Source organism: Spermophilus citellus, assembly GCF_964194105.1.
Source record: "Spermophilus citellus genome assembly, chromosome: 13".
Taxonomy (NCBI): domain Eukaryota; kingdom Metazoa; phylum Chordata; class Mammalia; order Rodentia; family Sciuridae; genus Spermophilus; species Spermophilus citellus.
The window spans coordinates 85640282-85654358 of record NC_138193.1 but is presented as its reverse complement, the minus strand read 5'-3'; the positions used below and the strand labels follow the sequence as shown (position 1 = coordinate 85654358).

At 35.6% G+C, this 14077-nt stretch overlaps 1 protein-coding gene across 1 annotated transcript in view; it reads left to right on the top strand.

The window, feature by feature from the left end:
• HNRNPLL (heterogeneous nuclear ribonucleoprotein L like) overlaps positions 1 to 6975 on the top strand; it is a 39293-nt gene extending 32318 nt beyond the window's left edge. Inside the window, exon 13 of the mRNA XM_081264355.1 lies at positions 3078 to 6975. Within this exon, the coding sequence (XP_081120481.1) occupies positions 3078 to 3133 (56 nt within the window). The 3' untranslated portion in view covers positions 3134 to 6975. The remainder of the gene's footprint in view (positions 1 to 3077) is intronic.
• The last annotated feature ends 7102 nt before the right edge of the window (positions 6976 to 14077 follow it).

Genomic DNA, 14077 nt, shown 5'->3' with positions numbered 1-14077 from the left:
CCAGGGCCTCCCGCATGCGAGGCAAGTGCTCTACCATTGAGCTACAACCCCAGCCCTCCAGTAGTTTTAAAGTAATACTTAGTAGATGTTTTTAATGGGTTGTTTGATCTGCTGCGCCCTTTGGCTCCCCAGTGCTAAGGAGTAGACCCAGGACCTTGTAGATGGTATTATGTATGCGTACTACCCCATCCCATGTTGTTGTTTGCTTGTTTTTTTTCCCCCCTTAAAAACAGAGAAACTACAAATAAGGTAAAAGGGGGCGGGGGCATAGAATCCCACAACTAAACCCTGTTTTATTTATTTCTTGCTGTACAACAAATGACCATAAAATTTAGCAGCTTAAAACAGCAGACATATTATCTTAATTTTCTGAGGTTAATAATCTGGCTTTATTTCACCTGGATACTTGTCTCATGGTTAAATATGGGAATAGCTCCTATCCTCTTGACCTCCATTGTTGTCAATGGAGGTGACATTGACAACAATGGAGGTCAGTGTCTTCAGTCATTTCAAGGCTTGACAAGGGCTGAAAAATTCACTTCTATGCTCACTCGTGTTTGCAGGTCCATTGAAGCCATAATTGGCCTATTTTTGGTAGCTCCTTTCCCTCAGAGTGAGTGATTAAAGAGAGATAAGAGAAACGTATGGGTTTTTTGTTTTGTTTTTCTGGATGTTTTTTGTTTTTGTTTTTAATAATTGCATGCTGAAAGTGACCTGCCATCATTTGATTTTGCATTCTTTTGGGTCACACAGACCATGGTGCAATTTAGGAGGAGACTATATAAGGGTATGAATACCGTGAGGTAGGGATCATTGGGACCATCAGGGAGACTGCCTTCCATATCCATGTTGATCGTTTTGAATGAAAGTAATGTAATGTTAGAAAAGTCAGTACATAAAGGTGCAAAATGAAAGTTAAAGCTTTTTAAACCTCCATCCTTTTTTGGTCTCCTTCTTCTACCTCTTCAGCATATAACATCTTACTTTTAAAAAATTTACATAGTTCTTCTATACATAACTTTTCTATGCTTTGCTGTTTTCATGTAATATGTCTTAGAGCTACTTCTTTATTGGCACATACAATGCTGCTTTTTAAATTTTTAAAAACATTTTCAGCATAGCTATTCATAGACATGTACCACATTTTATTTTGCCCATCTCTCACTGACAAAAACTCTGGTGAAACAAGCAGATTTATTTCTGTTGGTAATAAGAGTGTTTGCAGTGACATTTTTTTTTTTTATTTGCACTGGGGATTGAACTCGGGGGCACTTGACCACTGAGCCACACCCCCAGCTCTATTTTGTATTTTTATTTAGAGACAGGGTCTCACTGAGTTGCTTAGAACCTCTCTTTTGCTTAGGCTGGCTTTGAACTCGTGATTCTCCTGCCTCAGTTTCCCAAGCCCTGGGATTACAGGTGTGCACCACTACTCCTGGCTATAGTGACACTTTTAAATGTGTATTTATAGAACACTTTTTTAATGTGGACATTAAAATTTATATTTTGATAATCCTCATAAGAGCATAAACATATGAATGATAATGAAACATAAACCATGAATGATAGTTTGGAATATTATTATTACTTTTTGGCAGTGCTGGGGATGGAGCCTAGGACCTTGCACATGTTAGGCAAGCACTCTACCACTAAGCTACATCCCCAGCCCCTAAAGTTTATATTTTTGATAAAATGTTGCTAGGTTGCTCTTTAGAAAGGCTGTACCTGTGTACATTAACACCTGTGGCCTGTGAAAATACCCATTGGATTTTATCAGTATGATAGATGAAAAAAATGGTCTTCCAATTCCATTATTTTAATTTGTTTCATGTGAAACTGTCATTCTCTTTGTTTATTGTCAACATAATGGTGCCATGTAAAGAATATTTAAAGGGCTGGGGATGTAGCTTAGTTGGCAGAGTGCTTGCCTCACATGCACAGGGTCATGGGTTGGATCCAGCATCACAAAAAAAAAAAAAAAAAAAAAAAGATTTAAATTTAACTTTGAAACTGTGTGCTGTATAATTTACTTTGATCCTGGGTCTAAAAAGGGTATTAAAATTTCACTTCTTAAAAATAAAAGTTGTGTATTTAAAAAAATAATAAAATCAAAAAATAAAATAACAGGGAAAATTAAATTACTAGGTATAGTAATGAATGGTAGTTAAGGAAAAACATTACATGCTTCTGGGCATGGTGGCACACATCTGTAATTCCATCGTGAGTCTTGAAATGGGAGCATCACTTGAACTTACGAGTTAAGAGACCAGCCTAGACTATATATATGTATAGTGAGACCCTACCACAAAACAACAGACACATGAAAAACAATACACACTGAAGGGTTTGTGGGTAGAATAATGTATGTTAAGATATTTTTAAGGGGCTGGGGTTATGGCTTAGCAGTAGAGCACTTGCCTAGCATGTGTGAAGCACTGGGTTTGATCCACAGCACTGCATATAAATAAATTATATAAAGGTCTATAAAAAACTGAAATATAAATATATATTTATATTTTATAAACATAAATAATAAATATATATTTGTAGTATTTAAAAATAGCCTGCCCCCAAAAGTGCAAGTGAGGGGTAGGTAGATGAAATAATACTGCCAAATGTTGTCAGTTATTGAAGCTACGTGGTAAATTTATGGAACTGATATATATTTTCATGTATATTTGAAAATTTCCTTAATAAGTTAAAAATAAGAGAAATACCTCCTCTCATTTTTTATTTAAATAGTAAGTCAGGCTTAATTTTTGATAGAAAGTTTTAACAATGTTTTAAAGTTACATGAGATATTCAAGATATTGTATGGATTGTTAACTCCTTGGAAACAGTAACAATTATTAATCTTTTTATCCTCTGAAGTGTCTTGTGAATATTTAGCTTTTAATTTACTAAAAAAGAATTCAGTGCCTTCTTAATGCTTGGAACAGTAAGAATGTAGCCATGAACAAAGTACAGTCCCTCATGGAGCTTTAGTAAATGTGAGCAAGTACAAATCTTCCTTCTTTATTTTCTCTGCTAATTCAAGATGTGATATTGAATTAACTTTGGTTTTTAAATTTTTACAGATGGATCCAATCCATATACTTTGAAGCTTTGTTTTTCTACATCATCCCATTTATAAGAAGAGAAGAGCATGTTAGAATTTATGTTCATCTTTATTACAGTTTTAAAACTACACTTCATTAAAAAAAAAAACTGGTTGATCTAATGTTGCCTTGCTTACTTTAAAATCTTGTTCTGTAATAAAATATTTTGCCTTGAGTAAATTTGTTGTAAACTGAAATACTGTTTTTCATTTCAGGATAGAATATCATAATGTAGACTGTCTACAGCATCATTGTAGATTATGCAAATATATGATTTCTAACCTTATTACTATAATTTTTCTTCCACAGTAAAAATATATTTGCATTCTTAATGCTAATTATCTGCAAGTATTTTTCCATTGTGTATGAGACTAATGCAGGTGAAAGTATTGCATTTTAATATAGAATTCCTATGATATGTTTAGATGTTTAAGTATGTTGCAGTTACTCATATTAAACATGACTTGTATTTATTATTTTAATCAAGTTTGAGAATACCATTGCACATGTTGACCTTTAAGTACTACAGATTTAGCTGATTTTATATTTCTAAAAGGCTAACAGATAATAGACATGGATACACTTGTACAGTCTGCACTCAAACTTATTTAAATTGGTGTATTTTTTTTTCAGTCATTGTTCATTTGTATTGACATGCTTCTGTTTCTAGTTCCGTTTGGAGATTTTATAAAGTTATAACAATGAGTTAATGTGTTATCTTCATTTGTTGCATGTGATTTGATCTTGAAGATGCATCTAATGTTTGGTTTGAGATTTTAATAGAAATTAATTAGTTAACAATTCCTCTTCTATATAATAGTCTGGGATCCATGGGTGGGCTTTAGAGAGACTATAGCCCCCTAAAATTGTGTGTAGAATTTTGGGTATTTGCATTTTTATTTTTTACTCTTTGATCCATCATAATATATGTATTTTTATATATGGTGCAAGATTTAAGGATCTAATTTTATTTTTAATTGAAACAGATAGCTATTTGTCTCAACACCATTTATTAAACATTCTCCCACTGAATCTGTTTCTTTCTCTTTTTTCAAATCTCATATGTAGGCAAGTAAGATTTAAGGACTAAACTTGGTATTAAAAGACCACATCACACTTGTTATTGAGTTCATGGCTTTTTAATAATAGAAAACTTGATGTAGTCGTTTTGTTTTCATCTTTAAAGAAGGGAGAACATGTTTCACTTATTTATAACAACTATGAAGTCCAGAGTTGGAAATAGCAGTTTTGTCATCATCTTGAGACAAGTTTGAAAACAAAAGTTCCATTTAGGTCTTCATATGAAATTTTTGTTTCTAACTTTAACATAAAAAATCTTAAGTCTTTTTAAAATGAGGCAAGAGTTTTTAAAAATTTAAGAGCCAGTCCTGGGGTTGTAGCTCAGTGGTAGGGTGCTTTCCTCTCATGCATTAGGCATTGGGTTCAATCCTCAGCACCACATAAAAATAAAATAATGTGTCCATCTACAACTGAATTTTTTTTTTAAATTTAAGAGCTGATAAATAGAAAGTTTAGGAAACTAAATACACATTATCATTTGTTTCTCACTTGGATTTTGGTGACAATTGATCCTTCAGTGTCCCTTTAATTAACCCTTTAAAGATCTAGAAAAAATTTAAATTCAGTCTAGAAATATTTTTGGCCTTTATCATGGAACCAGTAAGTTAGACCAAAGGTACTTGTGTGTGAACTGTACATGTATGATACCAGGTAATGTGTGTTTCTTGTTCATTGCCAGTTTAATAACTAAGTTTACAGTAAACCAAGTGTTTTTTCTAATGCTTTTTTTTTTTTTTTGGCTTTTGTTGCAAAATTGAAATATCTTAATTTTAAAAGGTTAAACTTGTAGAGATCTGTGTAATAGTTGACTTCTCTTCCCTGCTTCTGAAATATAATACAGGTTATAAGTTTTAAAGAGATTTTTTGTGCCTAGGAGTCTAGGAAATAAACCTGTGGATATTGGCAGGGCTTATTGAATTTAGATTTGCTTTAAGTGGCATTGACTTTTAGATATGATCTTCCCAGCAAAATGACAAGTGAATTCCTTACAAATAAATAGTTGGTAGGTTGGACCTTGCTCTGATATGTGTGCTGGTGTGTAAGCCCTGTACTGCTGCTGTCCCTAATGTCTTTCAGATAGTTTACTTGGGCATCTCTGCTGTGAATGGAATTTGCTTTGTGAACACACCCTTTGTCTTTGGCCTTGATAACAGCATTCCTTCTTGTGCTATCTTTCTGCTTTTAGAAGAAAGTGAAAGAGCAGATTTTAGAGCTGTTTTAAAAAAGTGCTAGCTTGGAATTTTTTTTTTAATATTAAAATCCCATCTCCATATCCAAATATTATTACATATCTGATAATAAATCTGCCATACTGAGTTAGAATATGAGCTGCACTTTAAAAGCCTCTGCTGATGAGGATGGTACCCCACAAAATAAAATATTTGCAACTCCAGCTGACATGAATCTTTCCAGCATCCTAGTATGATTTGGTTATCTGTTCCTGTTCTGTTTTCCAGAACAGAACTAAGAAGCGGGGTGGGGGATGACAATTAGTTTTTGTCATATGGCTGTTTGGCTCAGGAAACTTTTAGTCCATTGAGGGTCCACATGACAAGTAGTTTTTTTTAATTATTATTCATAGTACTCCAGATCTATTCATAGAGTGAAGCCTTATAAATCAAGTTGTTAGGTGAAAAAAAAATTACATTCTTGGGCTTTTGTTTCTACTCTCATTTCCTGTGTCAGCCAAAATGTAAGTGAATTGTACAAACATGATTCCTGTTTAAGCCAAAGAAGTTATTTGGGATTTTAAGTCTAGTAGATATTGAATCCATAGTATCCTTGTTTCTTCCTGGAACTTTAAACCAAATAGATTCAAATATTGATTAGAACAATGAATTTTGCCAGGAATGGTGGCGCACACCTATAATCCCAGCAGTCAGGGAGGATAAAGCTGGAGGATCGCAAATTTGAGGCCAGCCTCAGCAATTTCACAAGAACCTGTCTCCAGAAAGTTGGGGGGAGGGTGTTTATGGGGATGTAGTTCATTAGTAAAGCACCCCTATGTTAAATCAGTACAAAAACCAAACCAGTATGTTTTGTAAGTGACCTTCTTAAAAAGGTGTAAATTACATTAAGTTTTGAATAAATATAATGTACGTCACTAGCAAAATAGGCTTCAACATAAAGGTATGAAAGAACACTTGAAATTCTGTTTTAATTTACAAATGAAGTTAATTGTGGTGGATATTGTTAGTTCTTCAACTATTGCAGCTATTCTATTCTTCCATTTTGTAGAAGAAATCAAGATTTGAGGGAGCCTGATTGACTCTTGCTTCTGGCCAAGTACCTCTTAATAGATGTGCTGCCTCTGGAGGTGGAGGAAGCTTTTTGATAGTTTGTAAGGATTTTCTTTCTTTTTTTCTTTTATAGTGTTAGGAAGACACTCAACATTGATGGGCAAAGACCAGGAAGAAAAATTTTCCCTTGTCTTTCATGACTTTCGAATATCCCATCAGATATTCATATAAGTAAAGAACCTAATGATCTGATCCTAGAACCTATTTTGTATATACAAACAAAATACTTCTGGATTTTTTGTTGCTTGAAAGATTGAACCCAAGACCTCATGCATGCTAGACGTGCTGTACCACAGCTGTACTCACAGTCCTTTTGTATGATTTTAACATGTAGTACATCGAATGTTCTAGCAATACAACTACTGTTTAAATCAAGGAAAAAGGATTATTTAGTTTGGAACATGTTTCAAGGTTCACCATTTTGGAAAACTTTCATTGAAGTGGTATTGGAGTTGCTATTACAATAAACAGGGTCAATTTTCACTTGAAAATGAAAATTCTCGCATCTCTTTGTCTTCTATTGTAGCCATGCAAGTTTATTTCTCCCTGATATTATCAACTAAGGTATTTGTTTTTTCTTCAAATTTATGTTTGTAGTTAAATTCTGTAGGAATATTATTTGAGCATAAAAATATCAGATTGGGCTGGGAACCATTGCCTTAAACAGGATAATCTGTGTGTTGAACTGGTAACCTAGGTTGATCAAATAGTGATGCCTAGCACATTTGTTGAAGAGTGGTTGGGGTGAGTCTAGGGGTGTGTCCATGATGAATGCAGGTTGCCCTGGGTTCCTTCCTCCACACCACACAAACAAAATGATAAGCCCAGGATGAGAAGATGCTCTCCCTAAGGTAGAGATCTGTAAGGTGAGGCCTGAGATTGCTATAGCCATTTTGCTATCTTGAGGAACTGCTCTTACAGTGAAGAACATACACGGGGTAGAACTAAAGAGACCCTGAATTAGGATTTAGCATGTAGAAACTACCTTAAGCATAAACGAGTTTGATCATCCGTATATTTTAATTCTAGTTGCCTAAATCTCACCTTGTTTTTGTATTTGTTTAGTACACACTGAGTGTACTAAATGCTGTTGAATTGTATGCTTTAAAATGGTAATTTTATGTGAATTTTTCTACAGTAATAATTTTTAAAGTAACAACCTAAACCAAGAATCCATTAATTTAAATGGACCCATGCAGTGCTTCAGAGCTTTAATGTAGTTGATGAGTAACATTGAGGAAGGTGTATAGGGTAAATCTGTATTAGTTCACTTCTGTACCTACAGATGTGATTCTAAGTCTGGTTTATGGTTGTATTGCTGTGGTGACTGACTATTCCTACTTTCTGTCACCCCAGACTCTGAAACAAAAGAATTGTAGCCAGGGAAGAGGGCCAACCAGCAGGGTCTTATGCACAATGAACAGTTAGGAAAGAAATTAGAGGGTGAGGGAATGATTTGTGAGTAGAAACTAGAGTTTCTCTGTATTCCTAAACCACAACAAATCTCTGACTGCTCAGTTTAGGTTCTGCTGGGACTCCTCTGACTACTTCAGAGCTACTGTCAGGCATTGGGCCTCAGCCTGTAGGAGACCATATTCATGAACAAGATATTTCTTGAAAAATACAGGGACTGTTTTATCCAGACTACCCAGTTCATGTAGACTTTGAGCCATATTCCAATATACATGCATGCATTAAAAATCTTAAGAATTCAATAAGAGACTGGTTTATATGGATAACCATGGATTTAAAAAAGTGTGTAATGCATTACAAACTCTTCAGAAGCCTTTAGGAGTATTTTTAAAATCTAAAATGAGATGGCTAGTGCATTTTTGTTTTTATGTGCCTGTATAATATATACAATAAAGCCTGAGGTGGTTTCTGCCTACTAGAAGATATTTGAGAGAATTGATAACCAATATCTATGGCCTCAAACTTAGCAGAACTTTTCTTCCTAGACTATTATAACATTTACAGAACTTTTATCAAAACATCCAAGCTTGTTTTACAAAGGCCTAATGTGATCATTGATTTGCGCCAAAATTTCTACCAATTGACCAAAAAAACTAAAGTAACTCCATACCTGTTGTACCTCCTGTGTAATAACTACTTTTGGTCCTCTACAGTTTCTGCTCCAAACACTAGTCTCAGAATCAATAAAACAGGTTATTTTTATGTTTCTGAGGAAGAATTACTGCTTTGGAGAATTACTACCATTATATGTGAATGAATACCATGTGGTTTATAAATTGTAGAGCAAGACACTGAAAATGCATAGGGAAAACATCTTGGAGTTCCATCTTCAAACTTGTCACCAGTTTTGACACATTGGATGGAGCTGTAACCCAGAGGTGTGTGATGGGTCACAACGCTTCCCCATTGAAGATGTGACTATGTAGGGGAAAGGGCAGAGACTGTGAGGGACAATACTTGGATTGTGTCATCCCTGTCATCAATTCCATTTGGTCACGGGCAGCTCAGTTCCTAGGTCTAGTTCCCCATCTGTATGATGTAGAGTTTAGCTTAGATGGAATGATTGGTTCTAGAATTCAATTCTGTTTGATGATGATATTATTTATCTGGTTCAGCAGTTATTATATGGAAAGGGGCTATTGAAATTATTTAGATAAAATAGGTAAAAACTCCAGAGTAAACTTTTTATTCTTAATGAATTAGATAGGTTTCTTAAATTGATCAATTTAATAATTATTTAGTCAGTTTCTTTTTGTAGTAACACTAAATAAAGGATCAGGCTGCCTGCCAGTACCTTGCATCATGAAAAGTGCTCATGTGAGGATCCCCAAAGCTAGTATAAATCTAGAGGGGAACTTCGACCAGCATATGGGAAGCATGCTGAGGTTTGTTAAGCAGCAGTGGTTTTCCCCATAGAATTCCTAAATGACACCAACCTTCTTATTCAGGTTGTGGGTAAGGTGGATGGGGACAGGATTATAGGTTGGGTTGCTACAAAGGGGGAAACATCCATAGTGCTGGCACACTGGGGTGTTGAGTTTGGATTTCCTAAACACTGTGCTCTTTAAGGACTAGCCATTCAGAGCTTGAAGAAATGTCAAAGGTATTCCATATTCTAACTCAAGACCCTAACCACAATAGTTAGAACTTTGATTCTCTCTTCGACCCCCAGTCATGTGACTTTGAGATAAAGCTCAATTGAGCATTAGTGGTCACAAGCAAATTTCATCGACATTGGCCATTAGGTGATGATAAGTGACATAGGCATTTAAAAAATGACTCCATTAAATAGTAGATAGCTTACTATCTACTATCTATAATGAAATAATACTATAGCAACCCAAATTCCTATTTTGGTCATGTGCATATCTTGCCAGCTTCCGAAGATTCTCACCTCTGTGCTGGTTAGACAGGTGACTAGATATATCACAGAATGGTCTTTTTCAGTTGACACACTCTTGTCCCAATGTCCTAGTATAATATTAATTGATATACTAATATAAACTATATTATAATTTCTAGCCTATTTTAATGCACCTGTGCCATTTCATTCAAATACAGAATTGAAAACTTGGGACTTAATGGGTTAGAGCACAGTTACATGTATCCCAAGATAATGTGCAAAAAGGACAGAATTATATTCAGTTTGTTTGGAATGAGTAAAAATTAATTCCCAGTAACTTGGATAGTAGAACATTGTGTAATTAGGACTTGTAAGACCTGGCTTGCTCTGCTATGAATGAACTGTGCTAGCCCAGTATGCCAGCACTATGATTGCCTTTCCCTTTGCAAGCAACCCAATCTACATCCTACCCCCATCTACCTTAACTTAAAAGTTAAGGTAAGTTTGAAGCCTTAGATTCCTTTTGATGAAATAAGAACTATAATAATACTTAATGTATCTCATAGTGAAACTATATAGAAAAGTACTTTTGGTGATGCTCAATACAAATTTCCAGAAGGGTTAAGGGAGCTTCCATTCCAGAGACCCTCCATATTACCTTGGGGTTGACATTTTGAAAGAAAATGTCAGGTGCCAGAACCCATTCATTGCCATTGAAAACCCATGGTCAAATGAGATTTTTTTTTCAGCAATACACATGGATTTTATAGATTAAAAACTAATATAGCTTAGGGACTAAAAAACAAATTGAAGATTCAAATTATTAACAACCTACCTGGACCATTTTTTGTTTCTTTTAAGCCTTTAAGCCTCATTCATATAATCACTAAAAGTCCTCCTAAATTCTTTTTCTTTTTTCTCTTAAATTTTAAAGGCAGGCAAAGTTAATACTCATTTTAACTAGTAGGTTTAAGGGAAATTTATTATAGAACTTTTATTAAAATTGTATACATAGTTTGTAGCATGTCAGGAGCTGTGACTGACTTATGGTTCTTGAACTGTCCTGTAACAATTGATGCCTCTCCTGGGAACTCTTGGTGCAAAGGCACAGGTGGAAACCACCCAGTTGCTATGGTGACACCCAATAGGAGGTTCTGTGCTAGGCACAGAGCTATTTAGTTCTTGACCTTGAGGTTTGGACACCAACTGCTGGGGATGACTGTAGAAAGTTATGGGCACAAGCTGATCATCATAATCGCATTGCTCACTTATGACCTTGGTTCCGCTTGGCTTTGAAGAAACTTTCTCATGATAACATTTTTAATCATAAAACTTATAATAAATGTCCTGAGCTGGCTCATGTTCATTACACTCCACCAAAGTGCAAAAGCCCAAGCTTTTTCTCTCCTTGTGTATCTGTCTTTTCTAATGCCCCATCACCCTTCTTCCAGTTTCCTGAATTAACTGCCATGAAGGTCATGGCAGTAGTAAATGGAGATCCCTTATAAAACCAGGATATATTATATAGATATTTTTTAATGAATATAGAGTTTTTCAGTCACAATGTTGGATTTTAATATTATGTAGGCCACATCTATGGCTTATTTGACATGATAACCCCTTGGTCATAACCCTTTCGAAGACTACATATGGTAAAACAATTTAATTCCTAATGAATCAATTTATTATTTTTTTCTCCTAGGAACTCACTGCCTACCTGGATATTTTTGGCCAGCACTACTTTGTGGAAGTAGAATTTGATCAATGTGTTTTCTATTCTATGAAGAAGTCCTTTGATAGAAGTTTAAAAAGTTATAATCCCTGTTAATCTTAGTTCTGTCTGTCAGTCTGGGTTTGTTAGATTTTTTTTTCCTCAACTATAATATTTCTGGGCTGAAGAGTCCCAATTTCCTTTCCTCTCCTCCCCTCCATCTCTTCCTCCTCCTTCCCACTACTCACTTCATTCTCACCTCTACCCCCTTCTCCTCCTCTTTCTCTTACTCCTCCTCTTCTTCTTCCTTGTTTATTATCATTAAATTGATCCTCTTTCATCAAAGCCCCAGAATGTCTTCCACCATTTAATCACCTACCCTCTGGTGCTTTTTAGGGTCTGAGATGTGGTGAGCAGAACTGTTTGTCAGTGCAGACCCCACTCCAGTTTTAGAATATGCATAGGAAGCTGTTTTCCATATTGGTTTTCATATCCTTAGAAGAAAGAGTACTGAGGAGGAAGGAGCATATGACTTAGACTCAGAAATCCTAGATTTGTGTCCTTACTCTGTTCTTGTTAGAAATATGAACCTGAGCAAGTCCTTTAAAATGGTCTGAACATCACTTGTTTGTTCATTCATAAAATAGGGATGTTAATATCTCCCTTATTAATCTAGTTTATCCATTTGAACCCAAAATGAGTGGCCTAGAGTAGGGGATCATCACAGTGACCCTATTTTTTTTCTCATGTGTGAAATAGGTATTAGCCTAAAAGCTCAACAGGAGCAGAAAATTTCATATTTTTTTTCTTTTTATTCTCAGCACCTCACCCATATAAGTCAGGATCTCTTCCATGAAGTTGGTTTCACAGATGGGAGCTGTTTCCAGTGATATTGAAATCACAGCTTAACTTTGCCTAACTTTATGACTGAGATGAAAGAGCAAGCATGTTTATCAGGAGGAAGATACCACAAATCTAAAGGAAGTTATAATACTGAAGATCACAGAATCAAGATTAAACACTATCTTAACAGACTGCAGCCCTGGATTGCAAATAGCAATATGAAATCTGAGATAAGAAAAGTTTCGGGGCGGGGGGGCAGTGCTGGGGTTATGGCTCAGCGGTAGAGCGCTTGCCTCACACATGCAAGGTCCTGGGTTTGATCTTCAGCACCATAAATAAATAAATAAATAAAAGTTATTGTGTAAAACTACAAAAAAGTAAATATTAAAAAAAGGTTTCCTCATTTAAGTTTAAATACATGTTAGGTATCCTGCTAAATGTGCTTGTTATATAATTATGATAGTTGGATGATGCTATAGTTTGCATTGTGTGTGTTGGGGTCAGGGTGCTGGGGATTGAAACCAGGGCCTTACACATGCTAGGCAAGCACAGTACCACTGAGTTACATCCCCAGCCCTAGTTTGGATCTTGAATGTCCTTCAAAAGATTGAAGGACATTGAAGGCTTAGTCCCTAGTCTGTGGTGCTATTAGGAGGTCTGGGAGGTCATGGAATCTTTAGGAGGTAGGGCCCCATGGAAAGAAGCTTAGTCATTGGGGGTGTGCCTTTGAAGGGATATTGGGACCATGGGTCTTTCCTGTATTTTTCTCTTTGCTTCCTGGCTGCTGTGAGGGGAGTGGCTTCGTTTCACCATAGGCCCAAAGGTAGTAGAGGCAACTGACCGTAGACTGAAACCTCTAAAATCATGAGTCAAAATAAACCTTTCCTCCTTGTGAGTTGATTATCTCAGGTATTTTGTCATAGCAATGGGAAGCTAACACAGATGAGGTCGAGGTCATTATTATAAATATTAGGAAATTAAACCTGTTTAATAAGTGATAGAACCAGAATTCTGAACCCTGAGGTTTGGTTTCAAAGCACTTATTCTACTACTAACCCCTAGAATAATGTGCCCTCCAATCAAATATATTCACATTCTAATACTTGGAACCTATAATTATTTTATTTTCCATAGCAAAAAGGATTTTGTAGATGTGTGTAAGGTTTCAGACCATTAGATGGAAAGAGTGTCCTGGGTTATCCAGGTGGACCCAATCTAATCATATGAGTCCTTAAAAGTGAGAACCTTTATAATCTTTGGTGAGAGAAGAGAGCAAACAAAAGAAGGAGAGATTCGAAGTGTGAGGAGAATTTGTCCTGGAGTTCTTGGCTTTGAAGATGGAGGAAGGGGGCCATAAACCAAGAAATAGAGGGACTTCTAGAAACTGGTATCAGCCCTCAACTGACAGACAACAAGGAAATGGGAATCTCAGTTCCAAACTGCAAGGAACTGAATTCTGCCAATAATCAGAATGAGCAAAGAAATAGACTCTTCCTTAGAGCTTTCAGGAAGGACCAGACACCTTGATTTTAGCCAAGATACAAATTCAGACTTCGGATAACTATAGGGCAATGATTTAATTAAGCCATTGTGTTTCTGGTAATTTGTTGTGGCAAGAATAGAAAAATAATACCATTGCTTCATTTTCTAGCAGAAGCCTCACTGGACAACTGAAGGCTTTTATTGACCACAGTTTAAATATGAAAGCACATTGTCATGGCACTAAAAC